The 21,289-nt window shown below is 38.1% G+C and overlaps 1 protein-coding gene across 5 annotated transcripts in view; it reads left to right on the forward strand.

The window, feature by feature from the left end:
• Window positions 1-21,289, forward strand: part of NEIL3 (nei like DNA glycosylase 3) — a 476,510-nt gene that overhangs the window by 441,042 nt on the left and 14,179 nt on the right. For all 5 annotated transcript variants that reach the window (XM_061134902.1, XM_061134901.1, XM_061134900.1 and 2 more), the window contains 5 exons: window positions 5,797-5,924; window positions 12,791-12,925; window positions 13,233-13,446; window positions 18,982-19,056; window positions 20,800-20,966. In XM_061134902.1, coding sequence (XP_060990885.1) covers window positions 5,899-5,924; window positions 12,791-12,925; window positions 13,233-13,446; window positions 18,982-19,056; window positions 20,800-20,966 — 617 coding nt within the window. In that variant the 5' untranslated portion in view covers window positions 5,797-5,898. The remainder of the gene's footprint in view (window positions 1-5,796; window positions 5,925-12,790; window positions 12,926-13,232; window positions 13,447-18,981; window positions 19,057-20,799; window positions 20,967-21,289) is intronic.

The following is a 21,289-nucleotide window of genomic DNA, read 5'->3' on the forward strand; positions in this document are numbered from 1 at the left end:
TAGGAGTATTTAGCACAGAGTTAGAAATTTCCCAGGGAAAATCTAGGATAAAAATCAGAATAAGCTAGGTTTAGATTTCTTCCTAATAGACATTTTTCGGAACTCTGGCATTTAACTTGGAGCAAGAAAAAGGAAGGTTTTCATTAAGAACCCACACTCCCCGCCCCCCCCACCCCAGGGTTTTATGGTTTCTTTTAATTTATACCTTCTGAAATGGATGTTACAGTGGTTTAAGAATAAGTGGCACAAAAATTTTTGATACGAATTGTACTCACAAATTTTGTTTAGCCAATTGTAAGAAAACCCAATGATGTGTTACTGTTGAATTACATCTGGGTGTTTTGATAATGGGGCAGTTTTAGATGGCCCAGTCTAGTCATTGAACAGGGAGCAGTTATCCTTACAGGGAGGGAAACTTCCCCAGAAAATGATCTGGTTTGGTTTTCAGACGTCTAGAATAAGGCCTAGCAAGGCCTCACACACAGTAGAAAGTCAATAAGCTTTTCTAAAATGAATGAATCCAGTTCAGCAGCCCTGAATGGTACATTTTTTATGTGGAGAGTGTGTGTCCAGGTGCCACCTGCCATCTTTATCCTTAGAGGATGTCAAAGTCGTGGACACAGCCAAGTGAGTGGCATGAACTATGGTAGCTGTTGACTGAGAATTTTAAACTATGTGGTGTTAAGTTCTTGCAAAATGGTTAATTTAGTGCTGTGAGCAGACTTCCTGGGAGACATTAGGGACCCATTTACTATTTTATTAGATATGGTGACACCACTGTCTATTTCAAGGTTATCTTCTCTGTCTCTGCCAGGAGCCATTACAGAACTTGGTAAAGCCAGATCCAGGAGAGAAAAGGAGGTCTGAACACTGGGGTCACGGTGCACACGGGTGCTTAGGGAAACAGAGGGAAGCGCACTCAACCTGGGACAGGGAGAGCCTCCCTCATGGGGAGTCAGGCACAGGCTGGGGGGTTCTGTATGTCCCGGAAAGGACGTGTCCTAGGCTCAGGGCAGGGGGAAGCGTGTGCGGGTTGGCATGGTGACCTTTTCCTGCATGTTGGATAGACGATGGGTTTTAGATTTAACTTGTAAAGCTTAAAGGAAAATGCAAACACTGGGGTGGCAGTCATAGCACATTTTCTCCTAACCAAGAAGTGGCGGATGCTGCTGTGGGGTCCAGGGCTGTGCGTGTGAAATGGGGCCAGATGCCCACCTGGCCTTCGCTGGGAACCCTAATAGAAGTCAGAGGACTTCAGAGGACACAGTGAAAACGAGTTGCTAGTAAAGAATACTTGGAGGGATAAGAGGCTATTGGCTCTAGAGTAACAGAAACACAGGCCCCCCGAACCATTAATTTAGAAAATGAAGGTTTAAAAGATCATAAGACGTTATGGCCAAAATCCTAAAAAATATAAAACCTAGTCTATGTTGAAGCAAAGGTTATTCAAAACTGATCTATATCTGCTCTATTAATCATCATCTTCAAAGTCTCTGGGCTAATTTATGAGAATTTTTAACTACTAATTGGTTGTTATGGAAACCCACCTCAAAACTGCTATCTTAATCTACACTTGGTTTGAAGTGTATGCAAGAGACAGCAAAAAGTCTTGTTCAGTAGAAAAGCATCAAATTCTTGGTGCTTCTCAGTTTAGGGTTCTAACAGATTCATTTATAAAAATATGGCAAATTTGAAAGACTGGTTTTCCCTCACTGAGTACTCAGGCTTGCTGTGCCAGTGCTTGATAACTGCTGACTGGTGCTAGAGTTCATCCAGCTCTTTGCAATCCCATGGAAGGCAGCACCCCAGGCCTCCTGGTCCATCACCAACTCCTGGAGCTTGTTCAGACTCATGACCACTGAGTTGGTGATGCCATCCAACCATCTCATCCTGTAGTCCCCTTCTCCTCCTGCCTTCAATCTTTCCCAGCATCAGGGTCTTTTCACATGAGTCAGTTCTTCCCATCAGGTGGTCAAAGTATTGGAGTTTCAGCTTCAGCATCAGTCCTTCCAATGAATATTTAGGACTGATTTCCTTTAGGATGGACTGGTTGGATCTCCTTGCAGTCCAGGGGATTCTCAAGAGTCTTCTCAAACACCACAGTTTAAAAGCGCCAATTCTTCAGTGCTCAGCTTTGTTTTTGGTCCAGCTCTCACATCCATACATGACTACTGGAAAAACCATAGCTTTGACTAGATGACCTTTGTTGACAAAGTAATGTCTCTGCTTTTTAATATGCTGTCTAGGTTGCTCATAACTTTTCTTCCAAGAAGCAGGCATCTTTTAATTTCATTGCTGCAGTTACCATCTGCAGTGATTTTGGAGCCCAAGATAATAAAGTCTGTCACTGTTTCCACTGTTTCCCCATATATTTGCCATGAAGTGATGAAACCTGATGCCATGATCTTTGTTTTTTGAATATTGAGTTTTAAGCTAGCTTTTTCACTCTCCTTTTTGACTTTCATCAAGAGGCTCTTCAGTTGTTCTTCACTTTCTGCCACTAGAGTGGTATCATCTGCATATCTGAGGTTATTGATATTTCTCCCACAGTCTTGATTCCAGCTTATACTTCATCCAGCCCAGCATTTTGCATGGAAGTTAAATAAGCAGGGTGACAGTATACAGCCTTGACATACTCCTTTCCCAATTTGGAACCAGTCCATTGTTCCATGTCCGAATCTAACTGTTGTTTCTTGACCTATTACAGATTTCTCAGGAGGCAGGTAAAGTGGTCTGGTATTCCCATTTCTTTAAGAAGTTCCACAGTTTCTCGTGATCCACACAGTCAGAGGCTTTGGCATAGTCAATGAAGCAGAAGTGTATGTTTTTCTGCAACTCTCTTGCTTTTTCTGTGATCCAAAGGATGTTAGCAGGCAATTTAATCTCTGGTTTTTCTTCCTTTTCTAAGGAAGTTTGAACATCTGGAAGTTCGTGGTTCACGTATTGCTGAAGCCTGGCATGGAGAATTTTGAGCATTACTTTGCTAGCGTGTGAGATGAGTGCAATTGTGGGGTAGCTTGAGCATTCTTTGGCATTGCCTTTCTTTGTGACTGGAATGAAAACTGACCTTTTCCAGTCCTGTGGCCACTGCTGAGTTTTCCAAATTTGCAGGCATGTTGAGTGCAGCATTTTAACAACATCATCTTTTAGGACTTGAAATAGCTCAGCTGGAATTCCATCACCTCCACTAGCTTTGTTTATAGTGATGCTTCCTAAGGGCCACTTGATGTGAGACTCCAGGATGTCTGCCTCTAGGTGAGTGATCACACCATTGTGGTTATATAGGTCATTAAGATCTTGTATAGTTCTTCTGTGTATTCTTGCTACCTTTGCTTAATATCTTCTGCTTCTGTTAGGTCCATGCTGTTTCTGTCCTTTATTGTGCCCGTCTTTGCATCAAGTGTTCCCTTGGTATCTCTAATTTTCTTGAAAAGATCTCTAGTCTTTCCCATTCTATTGTTTTCCTCTGTTTCTTTGCATTGATCACATACTAAGGCTTTCTTATCTCTCCTTGCTATTCTTTGGAACTCTGCATTCAGATGGGTGTTTCTTTCCTTTGCTCCTTTGCCTTTAGCTTCTCTTCTTTTTTCAGATATGTGTAAGGCCTCCTCAGTCAACCATTTTGCCTTTTTTCATTTCTTTTTCTTGGGTATGGTCTTGATCCCTGCCCTGCAATGTCATGAACCTCTGTCCATAGTTCTTTAGGCACTATATCAGATCTAATCTCTTGAATCTATTTGTCACTTGCACTGTATAATCGTAAGGGTTTTGATTTAGGTCATATCTGAATGGTCTAGTGGTTTCCCCTACTTTCTTCAATTTAAGTCTGAATTTGCCAATAAGGAGTTCATGAACTGAGCCACAGTCAGCTCTCAGTCTTATTTTTACTGACTGTATAGAGCTTCTCCATCTTTGGCTGCAAAGCATATAATCAGTCTGATTTTGATATTGACCATCTGGTGATGTCCATGTGTAGAGTTGTCTCTTGTTTTGTTGGAAGAGGGTGTTTGCTATGACCATTGAGTTCTCTTGGCAAAACTCTATTAGCCTTTGCCCTGCATCATTTTGTACTCCAAGGCCAAATTTGCCTGTTACTCCAGGTATCTCTTGACTTTTTACTTTTGCATTCCAGTCCCCTATAATGAAAAGGGCATCTTTTTTTGGTGTTAGTTCTAGAAGGTTTTGTCAATCAGCATAGAACCATTCAACTTCAGCTTCTTCAGCATTACTGGTTGGGGTATAGACTTGGATTACTGTGTTATTGAATGGTTTGCCTTGGAAAACAAGCAGATCGTTTTGTTGTTTTTTGAGATTGCACTCAAGTACTGCATTTTGGACTCTTTTGTTGACTATGGGGGCTACTCTATTTCTTCTGAGGGATTCTTGCCTACCATAGTAGATATACTGGTCATCTGAATTAAATTCACCCATTCAGTTCCGTTTTAGGTCACTGATTCCTAAAATGTCCAGGTTTATGCTTGCCATCTTCTGTTTGATCACTTCCATTTACCTTGATTCATGGAGCTAACATTCTAGGTTCCTATGCAGTATTGTTCTTTACAGCATCAGGCTTTACTTCCATCACCAATCACATCCACAACTGGGTGTTGTTACTGCTTTGGCTCTATCTATTCATTGTTTCTGGAGTTATTTCTCCACTCTTCTCTAATGGCATACTGTCTCCTTTTGCTCATAGACAGTATCTAAACTGTTTTATAATTTTATAATCACAGCATGCATAATGCTCAGCTTCAGAAAAAAGGTTTATCTCTGTCATCATTTTCTCTGTCATTATGATTTTTACTTCAAAGGCTAGTCAATTTATTTCTTTGAAAAAGAAAATGGTTAGTTGGCATGGCTTCTCAGGTATATGTAAACTCAATGCATTCCTTCCCTTCACCCACAGGAGTCATGATATTTTACATCTGTAATTACCTTGGTCTTTTTTATAATGTTCAGTATATATGTTGTAATTCTACCAATATGTTGTTTGGTTTTCCATGCTGATGGGGGAAGATGTACTGGGTTTCTTTTTCCTTTATTCTGAACATTACACTTGGGGAGCGGGAGAGGAGCAGCCCTGCGGCCAGAGTCCCCTCCCCAGAGGGACTCCTGGTCTGCCCGTGACCCTGTGTGTCCCACAGAGTCATGAAAACCGGAGGTCTCATGTCTTAATGTCCAGTAAATGCCTTTCTGATAAAATCTGGCTCCTTACCTTTGGGGTTCTCTCTCACTTTTACCCGGCTTTTGCCCTCTTTTCCTTCCTTACTGGTTTATGAGTTCATCATCACAGGTCAAAATTTATTTTTTTACCAAAATATATTATTTGCCTATATTCTTTACCTAGTTTATTCTTTACCACGTTTAGATGTTTTTATCTGAATGCTCTTCCAAGGACCTTGACTGTTCTTTGGAAACAGAAGACTCTGTGCCCTAGTTTTTAACTTTAAAACATTCATGTCATTTCCCTGTGCTTTCTTTTTTTCATGCACAGAGCAGTATAGTCCTGGGAGAAATTAATTTTGATTCTGTGCCAATGACTTTTTTCCCCCACTTTTTTTTTTTGTTTGTTTGTTTTTTCCCACTTTTTTTTTTTCTTTAGGCCTCTCTCTTTTTAAATAACTGCCTAGTAATTTAACAAAATGTATGTAAACAGCTATTTACATTACTCAACTTATTTGAGATGATTCTTCTCATTGGGATGCACCTGAGCATAGAGTAATATAAAAATGTTAAAATTTAAATTATGATTTTTATTTCAAGTTTGTGTGTTTACACGTGTGTATTTTCCCCTAGGCTGCTGCACTGAATAATAATAAAAATTCCCGTCAGGATTTCTTGAGACTGTTTAATGGACATGTTTACAATGGTGTGGAAACTTTGGGGAAGGAACTCTTCATGTACTTTGGGCCAAAAGCTTTACGGTAAGATAAACCTGTACAATACATCTGACCTCTCTGTCTTTAAAGATCTGCATAAGGCTTTTCTTGCAGTTTGCCACTTGTCACATTTAATCATGGAGAAAGTACTCCATTTTTAAGAGAGCTCTACTACAAGAGATTGAAATTTTTGAAATTATCATGGAGAGCATCGAGTAGAAGAATAAAGTGTGATGTCATCATTACTTGGAGAGCTAGTCAATTTATTTATTTAAAAAAAAAAAAAGACAGTCAGGCAAGGTCTCCCAAAGGTTGTTAGAACAAGGCCTCTCTGTTTTGCTCATCTCCAGAAGCTCTGTGGTGCCCTCTTCCACTCTTGTTTTTACCAAATGTTTATTGCATTAGTGTCATCATTTTCTTTATGACACCTCCTAGTTTGATTGGAATGTCTCTCCAGATTTGTATATTTTTCTCTCTTCCTTCTTTCTCCAAAGGCTTGTACAGAAATGGAAACTGACCTGTACGTTTCAAAAACTTTCCACAGAAGTAACAGGCTCTCTGCTGTTTTACAGTGCTTATGGAAATTAGTTGCTAACTTACAGACTGACTTAGTGGTAAAGGTGTTGAAATGTATGTAGTCATCAATCTGATTTTTGCAAAAAATATGAAAAGTCCTATGGAGTAAAATGTCTGTCAATTTTGTCTTCTTGGAGTTTAGCCTAAGCTATTGCAGACTGTAAACTTTAAACCGTTTTAAATTTTTCTCTTAGATTTTAAACAGTTTTCACCGCACTGGGAAGACCCAGAGGAATCGGGTGGAGAGGGAGGTGGGAGTGGGGATCGGGGTGGGAAATACATGTAACTCCATGGCTGATTCATGTCAATGTATGACAAAACCCACTGCAGTGTTGTGAAATGGTTGGCCTCCAACTAATAAAAATAAATGAAAAAATAAAAAATAAAATAAAATAAAAAAATAAAAGGTTAAGTAAAAAAAAAAAAAAAAAGTTCTGCTGTTGGACCCCGTGAAGATGACTAGTGGTCATAGATAATATGACTACGTGATTGTTATTTATTGTATCTCATCTTTTGCTTGTTTCGAGTACTTCAGAGTTTACCTAGTTGCTTTTCCTTTGACGTGTTCTCTCATTGTCAGCAGCTGCTGTCCTTGGAGAGCACTGTCCCTTCATGATTTTTCTTAGTCTGGAATTGATAACATCACATAACCTCCTAGTTCATGTAGGAGCAGGCTGCATTGTTGTGGTAGGAGATTGATTGATGTGATTGAAAATCCTTTGCTTTGAACAGAGAAGGACGCAATGGGATCCATGTGAGATAGTTGAAAACATTCATATGTTATTGATTCTCTGGTGTGAGGTGCAGATTTATTTCTGTAGAATGAGAGGGAGGTTTTCATCCTGTCTTCTCCACCAGACTGATAAGGGGAATCATTTCCCAGTGAAAGGCTGTCTGTAGGTGTTCGCTGAAGTTCTCAGCAAACGCAGCTGTTTTGTCAAGCTCAACGACATGGGACCATCCCTGGCAGGGGTGCGCCTCAGCGTATGGATGAGGAGCAGCGTGGTCCTTGTTTCTTTCCAGTTTCTGCAGCCTCAGATACTATTTGATGTAGCGATTCAAGGTCATTGGCAGATCAGCTGTTTGAATATGAAGTGAGCAACCTAAAATCAACTGTATTCCCTTTCAGAGTTTAACACAAGTTACAGAAATGCTCTCCTGACTTAAGCTGCTCAGGAGGATGGATGACTGTGTCAGAGAAATGGGATCCTGTGTGGGGCTGCAGGTCTGTGAGTGTGAGACAGGAATGTTGTCTTCACTTCTGACCTGTTTTCTCCTCACCAGGCTGGTCTGCTCTTTCAAAAACCCATAGCCAGAAACATGCTTAATGATCACTTACAGTATTCCCTCCATAGGCAGCATCTCACAATTAAAGCTGCCCTTGGATTTTGGTGCGTCTTATAGGTCAGGCTGTGAGTCTTCCTGGGATTCATTTGTTATCAAAGTGAAATACAGGCCTAACCCTCTGGAGGAGAACCTGCCATGTAAGATCCAAGCTTCAAAAAGGTACAAACTAGATACGGACTATTTCTGTTGCTAAAAGATGTATCTAAGTGCTCAAGCACTTGGAACAGTACCAGAAAATAATAAAAATGATTTAGCATACATTTATTTTAGGAGCACAGTTGTGGAGTTATGTGTGATTAATACCTATACTGTTTCTAAACACTTTTCAGAAGCTTTTAATATGTAACAAAAAAAGTCATGTTTAACTTTTTGTTAAATATGTATCAAATACTCATTAGGGCAAACTAAGCATAATGAACAAATAAGAATAAATGTATGCTTTCACAATCCCACTACTGAAGAGAATATCTACTAACTGTGGGTGCATGTATTGCCAATGCTATGTATGTATATATCTTAACTCTATTCACTCAGACACACCCACCCTTCAAGCTACTATTTTCAATCAAAATGACACAGGTTATATTGTGGATTAACCTATATCTAAATATATTTTTAAATGAGTATCTTTTCCAAAAAAAATTAGCTACTTCTAACTTGTGGTTTATATGACTAATTATTTGCAGTTACATACATACTCAGAGACCAAAAGCTGTATCTGAAATATTTTGGAGGTTTTGCCATTTTAGTGAAGCATTATGCATTATCAGTTTTGTAATTTAGTAATTTATTGGAGAAATGCAAAAGATAATGTGACAGTTTTTTTAGCTTGCTGGAAAATCTTTAAGGAATCCATGGTAGGCTACATACATGTAAGAGGGTTTTACAGCTTAAATGTAGCTTTGTAATCTGTGCATGACATGTTAGGAAAAGCTGGAGTGTGATAAGGATCCCAAATTTTACACTTTAGAGTAGTAAATACATACTGTTTGTCCAGTCTGCCCTGTTAACTTTTAGGGACAGCATTTCTTCTGGAAACTGGTTATCTGATCACAGTAACTGGAGAGTTCAAGTTGAATTTAGCATTTCTTTCCTAACATACTCTATTGGGTCAGTCTGAGTTCTTTTGTGAACATTCTCACCTGGAGTTGAGGAGAGTTAGCCTCTCTGTGATGGAGGGAATCTGGGATGCGATGTCTTAGTACTTGTATGTAGCCACTAGCTTGTCCAGAAAGACAAGGTGATGGAAAATACAGCCAGTCTCCATAAAACAGAGAGAGTTCCCAAGGTATCTTCATCCCTTATTCCCTCTGTCCCTGAGATCCAGCTATATTCCTGGCTCTCCTGCACTTTGATTCTTCAGCCTTCCTAAGAGCCATGAGTTACAAAATATCCATTAATGCCTAAACTTTTTGAGTTGAGTCTCTGTCACTTGCAATCTAAGAAACCTGATCATTAAAATATCTATAGGTTGTTGTTCAGTTGTCAAGTTGTGTCTGGCTCTGCGATCCCATGGACTTACAGCAAGCCAAGCTTCCCTGTCCTTCACTATCTCCCAGAGTTTTCTCAAACTCATGTGTATTGAGTTGGTGATGCCATCAAACCAGCTCATCCTCTATTATCCCCTTCTCCTCCTGTCCTCAGTATTCCCCAGCATCAAGGTCTTTTTCAGTGAGTCAGCTCTTCACAACAGGTGGCCAGAGTATTGGAGCTTCACCTTCAGCATTAGTCCTTCCAGTGAATATTCAGGGTTGATTTCTTTTAGGATTGACTGGTTTGATCTCCTTGCAGTCCAAGGGACTCTCAAAAGTCTCCTCCAGCACTGCAATTCGAGAGCATTAATTCTTCGGTGCTCAGCCTCTTTATGGCCCAACTCTCACGTTCATACATAATTGCTGGAAAAACCATAGCTCTGACTATATGGGCCTTTGTTGGCAAAGTGATGTCTCTGCTTTTTATTATGCTGCATAGGTTTGTCATAGCTTTTCTTCCAAGGAGCAAGCATCTTTTGATTTCATGGTGCAATCACTGTCTACAGTGATTTAAGAGCCCCGAAAAATAAAATTTTCCACTGTCTTCATTACTCCCCCTTGTATTTGCCATGAAGTGATAGAACCAGATTCCATGATCTTAGCTTTTTGATTGTTGAGTTTTAAGTCAGCCTTTTCACTCTCCTCCTTAACCTTCAGCGGGAGCCTCTCAGTCCCTCTTCACTTTCTGCCTTTAGGGTGGTATCATCTGCATATCTGAAGTTGTTGATATTTCTCCCAGCAATCTTAATTCCATCTTGTGAGTCATAGCCTGGCATTTCACATGATGTATTCTGAATGTAAGTTAAATAAGCAGGATGACAATATACAGCCTTGATGTACCCCTTTCCCCATTTTGAACCAGTCCATTGATTCATGTCTGGTTCTAACTGTTGCATCTTGACCTGCATACAGGTTTCTTAGGAGACAGATCAGGTGGTCTGGTATTATTATCTCTTTAAGAGTTCTCCATAGTTTGTTGTGATCCACACAGTCAGAGGTTTTAGCCTAGTCAGTGAAGCAGAAGTAGATGTTTTTCTGAAATCATCTTTCTTTTTCTGTGATCCAATGAATGTTGGCAATTTGATCTCTAGCTCTTCTGCCTTTTCTAAATCCAGCTTGTACATCTGCAAGTTCTTAATTCATGAAAATAAGGTTTTGAAGTAGTAACTTATTTTCTACTTTAGTTGCCATAATGTTTTTATGTGTAATTGGAGAAAATATACAATTTTCTTACCATCACTTCAACTTTTAGTTTGGACACAATTGTCATATTAAAATTTTGTAAGTTTCGGAAGCTCAACTTAAACAATTTTAATAATTATTTGTTATAAGAACATGAGTGTCTTTTAATACCTGAAGATAATGGAGTCAGCCTTCAGGTAGAACTGGAAGCAAAGACTAAATGCTATGAGGACTCTGCATTCTGTGATTCTGTTCCTCTGAAATCCTCTACAGTCTGTGTCTCTGCAGACAGGCCTCCTTTGGCTTTTCTGGTGCCTGGTGCCTTGTCGGTAATATCATAGACAGCTCCCAGCTCCCAGATCTCCCAGTCCTAACAAGAAACTGATCTCTCTCTGTCCCAAATAAGTTTGTCAGGAGAACTCGGATGAATCCAGCTTGACTCAGGTGTCTGTTCCTGAATCAGCTGTGTCTAAACTGGGATCAGAGGAAGGGACAGAGACTGCCCCTGGTGGGGCCTGGAGCCCACCGTGGGCAGGCAGTCATGTTATGCACAGTGAATGAGCTCAAGAAACCAGTTGGACTGTGGTGGAGGGAACTTGAGTTGTCAAGAAATAAGGATCTAATAACATTTTCCTAAACTGGGTTGATAACAATGAGGAATCTTGAAAACAAATCTGACTCTTGAATGCAAATACAATAAGGGTGTATGTCCCAGTTTATAAGACATCAGTATGACAATTGTAGTAACAATACAGGTATTTACTGTGCCTTGAAAATTTTCATGATACTGTTATGTTTCTCTTAGTTTTAGACAAAGGGTATGTAACAATAAACACAAAATTTGTTGTTTTGTTGCGGCGTGGTTATCACAACATTTTGCTATTTCATAAAAGTTAACTAAAATTTGTTAATTATAAGAAGTTATTTTTGTGCACATTTCTCCCTAAATAGATTCGTAAGACCAAAAAAAGGTATACGTATGTGTATTTGATCCAGGGTTCTTACTGGGACTACTCCTGCCTTTGAACTGGGTCTTAACCTTTGAGATTTTATATGTGGATGCAGTTTCATTATAGAAAATGATTTAGAATCCACTTTATGAGCTATGCAGCTGAAAAGATTTTAGGTATGATGGCTTCTGGGCATGACAGTTGTACACCTTTCACTGGGGTTGAACCTCCATAAGCTAAATTATAGAGTACTTACAGGCACACATTTTTCCTGTCAAGAACTATGGGGCATGTAAAATGCATATATGATTGATGGTAGGGCACACAGAGTTTAAAATCCACATTTTTAAAGTTAGACTGGTTAACCTTGTACAATACTGTAACATGGTGCTTTGGAATTAGAAGCATAGAGCAGTAACATTTGCTGCCAAAAAAGCCATATTTATTAACTCAACAAAGCTATAAGGAGAAGGACTTGAAAGGCAGAACACAATATTTCATCTTTAGAATCATTTCTGATCTTCATCATCAGAAGTCTCATAGAACCACTTTTTTTTTTTTTATTTTTTAACTGGACATGCTAATCAGTCCTATAAAAACTGAAAGGCTATGAATTTTTCATCACTGCACTGTGGCTTTCAAGTTAACTGTAAATATTTATAAATCCCCTCTTCCCAATACATATGACGGTAAAAGGAAACTAAAAGAATTGAAGACAATAGTATTTTGACTTGTTCTCTTTTCTTTTGATCTGAAAGATTTTGTAAAAAATTTTCACTGTGTTATCCCAAAGCAGGGGAGGGGGTAAAAAAGAAAAACTGTCTTAAGCTATAGATCTCATTTTGCAATGGGTACATTTCCAATCCACTGTGGCTAGAACTAAGAAATGTGAGTGTTCGTGGCTTTGTAGAATTCATAAAAACACCCACTATAGGCAATTTAAATTTAGCCTTATCTCACCCCAAGCCTTTGAATCTGAGAAAAGGCTGAGAAGACAGTAGACTGTTGTGTGAATAAAAGATGCTTCATCTGACAAGAAAAGAGAACAGGGGGATGTTTTGTTGGGCTTATTGTCAGGGCCTTATTATTTCTCTAGGAACTTATTTTATTTGTGGGTTGGAAAAATGATTGCCATATCTTGTTTTATAAGGATACAAAGCCATTAACCAAAAAAAAAAAAAAAGTGATATTAGCTATTATTTTGTGCCCTTGAGTGTTTATTGTGACTGGTATTTGTTTGCTTATATTCCAATAAATGAAGAAACAAAAATTTAATGCACAATATACTTTCTGCTGCTCAAAGATGGGTTTGATTTTATTCCAGGATTCATTTTGGAATGAAAGGCTCGCTTGTGATTAATCCACTTGAGTCTAAAAATAAGAATGGAGTTTCTCCTGTTTTTGAAGTACAGCTCACCAAAGATCTGATTTGTTTCTTTGACTCATCAGTGGAAATCAGGTAACAAATTAAGTTAGAAAATGCTTCTGCTGCAAAACTGCAAAGTTGGCTCTGCAGCTGGATGTGGGATGTCACACGTGGAAATGAAAAAATAAACACAAAGTTTTAAAAAGTGGTTTATAATTGATAAAAAAAATTATTTAAAAGAGTCTTCAAATAACATAGTTTGATAGGATCTTCATTGTTTGGCTATATAACTTTTATATGCTGGTTAACATAAAGGGTTTATATCAAAGCTCATTTAAAATGACACTCTGTGGATTGTAACCAGGCACATGATTAATGTGTTGTCTATTCCTTTCTTTAGAAACTCAACAGAAAGCCAACAGAGAATAAGAGTGATGGAAGAATTAGATGTATGTTCACCTAGATTTAGTTTCTCCAGAGCAGAAAGTGAAGTGAAAAAGCAGAAAGGACGGATGCTATGTGACGTGTTAATGGATCAGAAAGTGTTGCCTGGGGTGGGAAACATCATCAAAAATGAAGCTCTCTTTGACAGTGGTCTCCATCCCTCTGTCAAAGTAAGTTTTAAATATTTTTTAAATGACTTCTGTATTTTTAAATATTGTGAAGCACTCAACGAGGAACACTTAAATTTGGCCTGACATGTTTGGAGAGAATGGCAGTAGCACAGTCTCCCCAGCAGACTTCAGGGGGCCTTTGCCCATGTCAGCTTCTCTGTGAGGCCAACCCTGGCCACTCTTTAGAGCTGGGCATGCCCACTCCATCCCCCCAGTCTTCTGTAACTTGCTCTGCTTTTTTGTTTCTCCATACCACTGATCACTTTCAAATACAGCCTGATGTTTACTTGTTACACATATAGTATGTAAGATCTCTTCTCTGCTAGAATACAGTCTCTTAGGAGGAAAGTGTCTGTTTGGTTCAATGATATATCTGAGCGTCTAGATACAGTGTTTGGCACATGGAAGGCATTAAAGAAATATCTGGTGAATGTATGAAGGAACTGAGCTCACCAGTTTCTCTTAATATCTGGCATATTAAATTCATACTCTGCACTCACTCAGGATACTATTTGTGACATTAGAAAATGCTGGTTTGATGAAATGGTAAGACTGGAACTCAGGACGCAAAGACTAAGAATAAGTGATTGATGAGGAAATGGAAGCAAATTTTAGAGTAATTGTTAAGGTAGCTTAGATTGGAGCAAAAGGAAAATATTCGACTGCCAGAGGGAGATGTTGGCATAAGAACTGGGTCTTTAGGTGATTTTTCCTCGTTCTTCAACTGAAGTGATGTGAACTTATTTATATGTTGGGGGGTGGGAGGTGGAAACTGGCAGAGAGGGAGAGGTTAAAAAAGAAAATGATGATTAATAGGGCCAACTTGTAAGAAGGTCAGAGAGGTTAGAACTCAAATCCAGGTGGAAGGATACATACATTTTAGTTTCCAGGGAAGAAAGTTACGTTAGGGCTTTTATCCAGACCCAAGTATTGTCTATTAACTAAACCATCTTTTACATATTTCCAAAGATAACTATTTATTTTATGTGATTTCTTCCCAGTTAGGTTTTATGCAATCCAAATTAGTAGGAAATAAGTTTTCAAAGAAACTAGTTAATAATTGTTATAGATTCAGTTTGTTTTTTGACCCTTGGAACAAGCTAGTCAAATTTCTGTAATACAGAATAACAAAACAGTATTATAACAGGAATGAATTTATGAGCTTTTTAAAATCACCTCAACGTCTATGGAAAATATTTTTGAAAAAAGAACTGAGTGTTGTTACCCAGAGCATTGTTACTACCTTTGATAAACTGGCAATTTACTTTTTATCACTGTATCCAGCCAGCCATTCATCTAGTAGGAGATCATTTGCCCATAATGCCTGCAGGTTAAAAATTAATGGTAAGCTATTAGCCCCCTAAAAGCATATGTACAATGATTGAAAAAGTATAGTTTAGCATTTTAAGATATAACTGAACATAGTACGTAAGATGTGGTAAAAAATAAGTGAGTTTGAGAAGTATAATACATATGTTTTAAACTTTAAATAAATGAAAAAATAGATGATATTTACTTTTAGAAGGATTTTGTTGATTAAACAGTTTTAGATTTTAGGCACTGATAATTTTATTTCCATTGCATAAAAATGTATTCATTACACAAAAGTGAATCATCAGGAAGAATTTGTTCTGAAATTGCTGTTGAAACTACATGTGCCAAATGATAACTAATTGTACAAGGGGAACCCGGAGATTTATATTAGGCTGTGCACAAAAAAAAAATCTTCAGTAAAGTCTGTTTCTGAGTTCTTCCATGTATTAACCAGTACTTTAGTATTAATGCGTGTCTATAAATTCATATCTTTTTAAAACTTGACAGTGACCTTGGTGGTCATCTACTCTTGTGCCTGTTTTTCCCTCCCCTCTTTCTTTGTGATCTTTATTTTTTTTTTTTTTTCTTTTCCTCTTTATCTCCCACAAAACTTGTCAAGGTGGCTGTGACAGGCAATATTGGGGCTTTGAAGATGTCCAGTACAGAGAAGATATTCAATAAATACTTGAATTTAGGATTAAAGTTTATAAATGAGAATGGTATTTTTTCTTTTTCTTATAATTTTCACTTTTTCTAAAGTTGAGGTATAGTTAATTTACAATGTTATGTTAGTCTCATGTGTACAGCAAAGTGACTCAGTTATGTTGTTATTCAGTCGCCCAGTCGTGTCTGACTCTTTGGGACCCCATGAACTGCAGCATACCAGATCTCCCTGTCCCTCACCACCTCCTGGAGTTTGCCCAAGTTCATATCCATTGCATCAGTGATGCCGTTCAGCCATCTCATCCTCTGACACCCTCTTCTCCTTCTACCCTCAGTCTTTCCCAGCATCAGGGATTTTTCCAATGAGTCATCATTTCACATCAGATAACCAAAATACTGAAGCTTCAGCTTCAGCATTAGTCCTTCCAGTGAATATCCGGGGTTGATTTCCTTTAGTATTGACTGGTGTGATTTCCTTGCTGTCCAAGGGACTTTCAGGAGTCTTCTCCAACACCACAGTTCGAAGGCATCAATTCTTTGGCATTCTGCTTTCTTTATGGTCCAGATTTCACAACAGTATGTGACCACTGGGAAGACCATGGCCTTGACTATGTGGACCTTTGTCGGCAGAGTAATGGCTCTGCTTTTCAATATACTGTCTAGTTTTATCATCACTTTCCTGCCAAGAAGCAGTCATCTTCTGATTTCATGGCTGCAGTCACTGTCCACAGTGATTTTGGAGCCTAAGAAAAGGAAATTTGTCACTACTTCCACCTTTTCCCTTTCTATTTGCATGCAGTAATGGGGCTGGATGCCATGATCTTAGTTTTTTTAGTATTTAGTCTTAAGCCAGCTCTTTCACTTTCCTCCTTTACCCTCATCAAGAGGCTCTTTAGTTCCTCTTTGCTTTCTACCATTAGAGTGGTGTCATCTGCACATGTGAGGTTGTTGATGTTTCTCCTGCCTATCTTGATTCCAGCTTGTAACTTGTCCAGCCTGGCATGTCTCTTGATGTGCTCAGCATACAGATTAAACAAGCAGGTGACAGCAGACAGCCCTGTCGTAGCCCTTTCTCAATCTTAAACCAATCAGTTGTTCCATACAGATTCTAACCGTTGCTTCTTGACCTGCATACAGGTTTCTCAGGAAGCAAGTAAAATGGTCTGCTATCACCATCTGTTTAAGAGCTTTCCATGGTTTGTCATGATCCACACAGTCAAAGGCTTTAGCATAGTCAATGATACAAAGAGAGATGTTTTTCTTTCTTTTTTTTTTTTTTAGATAGATGTTTTTCTGATATTCCCTTACTTTCTCTATAATCCAGCATATGTTGGCAATTTGGTCTCTAGTTCCTCTTCCTTTTCTAAACCCAGCTTGGACATCTGGAAGCTCTTGGTTCACATAATGCTGAAGCCCAGCATGCAAGATTTTAAGCATGACCTTACTATCATGGGAGATGAGTGCAACTGTCCGATGGCTGGCATATTCTTTGTTACTACCCTTCTTAGGAATTGGGATGAGGATTGACCTTTTCCAGTCCTGTGGCCATTGCTGGGTCTTCCAGATTTGCTGACATAATGAATGCAAAACCTTGATAGCATCCTCCTCTAGGGATTTGAATAGTTCTGCTGGAATTTCATTGCATTTAGTAGCTTTATTGCATCAGTGCTTCTTAAGGCCCACTTGATTTCGCACTCTAGAACATCTGACTTTGGGTGACTAACCACATCATCACAGTAATCTGGTTCATTAAGATCTTTTTTATACAGTTCTTCCATGTAGTCTTTCCATCTCTTCTTGATCTCTTCAGCATCTACTAGGTCTTTACCATTTTTTCCTTTATTGTGCCCATCTTTGGGTGGAATGTTCCTTTGATGTTTCCAGTTTTCCTAAAGAGATCTCTAGTCTTTCCCCTTTTGTTGTTTTCTTTTGCCTTGAAGAAGCCCTTCTTGTCTCTTCTAGCTATTCTTTGAAACTCTGCATTTAATTGGATGTACCTGTCCCTCTCTCCCTTGCTTTTCACGTCTCTTCGTTCTTCTGCTATTTGTAGTCTCCTTCTTGCTTTTCTTTTTCTTTGGGATGGTTTTGTTTGCCATCTCCTGTACAATATTACAGAACTGTGTCCATAGTTCTTCTAGATCTAGTCCCTTAAATCTATTTGCTACCTCTATCGTGAATGCATATGGGATTTGATTTAAGTCATACCTGGCTGACCTACTGTTTTTCATGGTTTTCTTTAGTTTAAGCCTGAATTTTGCTATGAGAAGCTGATTATCTGAGCCACAGTCAACTCCAGGTCGTGTTTTTGCTGACTGTATACAGTTTCTGCATCTTCAACTGCAAAGAATGTAATCAATCTGATTTCGGTATTGACCATTTGGTGATGTCCATGTGTAAAGTCGTCTCTTGTGTTGTTAAAAAAGGTATCTGCTATGACTAGTGCATTCTCTTGGTGGAATTCAGTTAGCCTTTGCCCTGTTCCATTTTGTTTTCCAAGGCCAAATTTGCCTGTTACTCTAGGTATATCTTGACTTCCTACTTTTGGATTCCAATCCCTGATGATGAATGAAACATCTTTCTTAGGTTTTAGTTCAAGGAGGTCTTCTATATCTTCATAACAGTGATCAACTTCAGCTTCTTTGGCGTCTGTGGTTGGGGCATAGACCTGGATTACTGTGATGTTGAATGGTTTGCCTTGGAAATGAACTGAGGTCATTCTGATTTTTTTGAGGTTGCACCTAAGTACTGTATTTCAGACTCTTTTGTTGGTTATGATGGTTACTCCATTTCTTCTATGGGATACTTGCCCAGAGTAGTAGATATAATGGTCATCTGAATTAAATTCGCCCATTCCTGTCTATTTTAGTTTGCTGATTCCTAGGATGTTGATGTTTATTCTTACCATCTCCTGCTTGACCACGTCCAGTTATACACACATATATGTACATATTCTTTTTTAACATCTTTTCCATTATAGATTATTATAGGATACTGAATATAGTTCTGTGTGCTATACAGTAGAACCTTATTGTCTCTTATACATATAGTGGTGTGTATCTGTTAATCCTAAACTCCTAATTTATCTCCCCCACCCCACTACTGGTGACTTCCTTTGTGCCTACAGTGCAAGAGACCCTAATTTGATCCCTGGGTCAGGAAGGTCCCCTGGAGAAAGTAATGGCAACCCACTCCAGTATCCTGCTTGGGAAATCCCACGGACAGAGGAGCCTGGTGGGATACAGTCCATGGGATCGCAGAGAGTTGGACACAACTGAGTGACTAACACTTTCACTTTCACCCCTGCTGCTATACCCCTTTGGTTTGTTTTCTGTGTCTGTGAGTTCATTTCTGTTTTGTAAATAAGTTCAAGAATGGTGTTTATTTATCTGCGCTTGAAATGGTCAATGCTATTAAGAACACTAAATTGATATATGAGTTTTAGAAGAGATGCATATATTTCAAATCTTTTTATAGTACTCTTAGAACTGGCAAGTGGTATTACTGTCTACAGTAATGAACAAATTATGAAACTGTTCTGAGTAGTTTTTCTATTTTAAGGTTTGTCAGTTAACAGATGAACAGATCCATCACCTTGTGCAAATGATACGTGATTTCAGCATTCTTTTTTACAGGGTAAGAGCAAACATTTTTCAACTATGCAAAATGTTGCTTATTTTCCTTTAATTGCACCAAAAATGTTAAGGCTGTATGTAGCCATCTAAGGGTAAGAGCATAGAGGTGCAGTGGGGAGAAGTGATATGTTGTGGGCATAATTAACATCTTAAAATTTTAGGTCAAAGGTCAGTCCAAACTAACTATAATTATGTTAAATTATCTTTACACTAATTTGGGAGACAGCTATATTGGCCTGTTACTTAGACTCATGTTCTAATTTTGGGCATATAAAAGATAGGTAGCCTAGAGAGAGAGTCAATACTTTGGGATAAATATAGTCTTTGGTTCAATCACATTTTGCCACTTACCATTTATTTGTGTGGTTAATATTATTTAGGTTACTTAATTTAGGTTTAGTTTATCTATAAAATAGGATAATATTTGTCTTAACACAGAGGCTGTCTTGAGAATAGATCCTAGCTAAACTGTAAATTTTGAGAGTGGTGTATATAGACATGGGCTTCCCTGGTAGCTCACCCATCAAGAATTTGCCTGACAATGCAGAAAACATGGATTCAGTCCCTAGGTCAGGAAGGTCCCCTGGAGAAGGAAATGGCAACCCTTTGCAGTGGCAATCCCAATGCCTGGGAAATCCCATGAACAGAGGAGCCTGGCGGGCTATAGTCCATGGGGTTGCAAAGAGTCAGACATGACTGAGCAACTAAGGAGAAACATATTTTATCTTTAAACAAATTATCATAAATATGTCTTTTTTCTCTACATTCCATTTTATATGTTCAAAATGTTTATTCTTGCTATTGTTAGAAAGTCAGGTATTGTAGGATTCTTCATTAGTTGGCCTAAAGTGTTAATGAGTCTTTAGATTTACATACCTGTCCTAAGTATCTGTGGCTGTTTTAATATTAAATATGTCCACTTGTGCTTTTAGGGAAAGATGATTCCAGATAACTACCCATTTTCTGCCCAGATTAAGATGTGTATTTCAATACTTGGCTTAAATTATTATGGATTGTTTTTTTAATTTTCAGCTTGTACTATTATTTGCTGTATTTCTGAACTTTTAATTTTCACACTGCTGATATAAATCCCAAACATTGTCTTTGGAGGAGTTTTACGTGTGTGTAAGTAGAATAAAACTGTGACAGAGAATAATCAATGTCTTTTGAAATAGAACTTATGCCAAATGGAACATGTTTGCTGCTAGGATGGCATTTGAATTTTTCTTCCTTTTCAGTGAATTGTAAGATTAAAAACAACTGTCCCTTTTCAGGTCAGCAAAGAGGATGATCTTATTAAGCTTTACCCTGTAGAAATAAATTTTTTGGCTATTGAAACAAAGTGAGCAGCTTCAATATTCTAAAAATAATCAGATTTAAAGCTAATCCAGTCTTTTTCTTATAACCACATAATTATGTTTAATTATAAAAACCTTAAAAGCATGAAAGGCATTTTAAATTATAGCACTTTTGTATCCTGTTTAGATAAGAGGGTAAAAAGCCATGCAAAGAGCAATTTTAAATACTAATAAGTTATAAAATAATGGCTTAATTACTTCACACAAATCTTATTTGACAAACGTTGCTGAATCTTGTCAATACCTTTTTCTCAGCTGAAAGAAAGATCATGAGGACATATGTATAAGCGTATGTACCTTTTTAACAAATCATTTTTAGAAATGTCTTTCAAGAATATGTCAACACTGTTTTGTATATAACGTAATGTTTGTTTGTTTGCTTTTAGTGCTGCAAAGTGGGATCTGCTCTCTCTAAATACTATAAGGTTTACAAGCGTCCAAACTGTGGTCAGTGTTGCTGCAAAATAACTGTGTGTCGCTTAGGGGAGAATAACAGAATGACATATTTCTGTCCTCACTGTCAGAAGGAAAATCCTCAGCATGTTGACATATGGTGAGAAATCTAATTTAAAGTGTACTGTTTGCCCCAATTCTCTTAACAAAAGGGCTATTAATAAGAGAACATAGCTGAAGAGCTATCAGGCTATTAAGAACAGAACATAACTCACAAGTGTTTGACGGCTTGGAAGAAAATAGTAAATAATATCATCCAAAAACCAGAATGATCTGGAGATGATTTATGAGCCTCTTCTGATTCTGCAGAAAATCTCTAAGTTTAATGTTAATATCCAGGCTTTGGCTTTTGTCTCATTTATAAAATGATTACCAGGAAGTGTAGTTTTGTCAATAATAGGAAAAATGCAACTACTTTCCAAA

This window comes from Dama dama, chromosome 32 (assembly GCF_033118175.1).
Source record: "Dama dama isolate Ldn47 chromosome 32, ASM3311817v1, whole genome shotgun sequence".
NCBI classification, from domain to species: domain Eukaryota; kingdom Metazoa; phylum Chordata; class Mammalia; order Artiodactyla; family Cervidae; genus Dama; species Dama dama.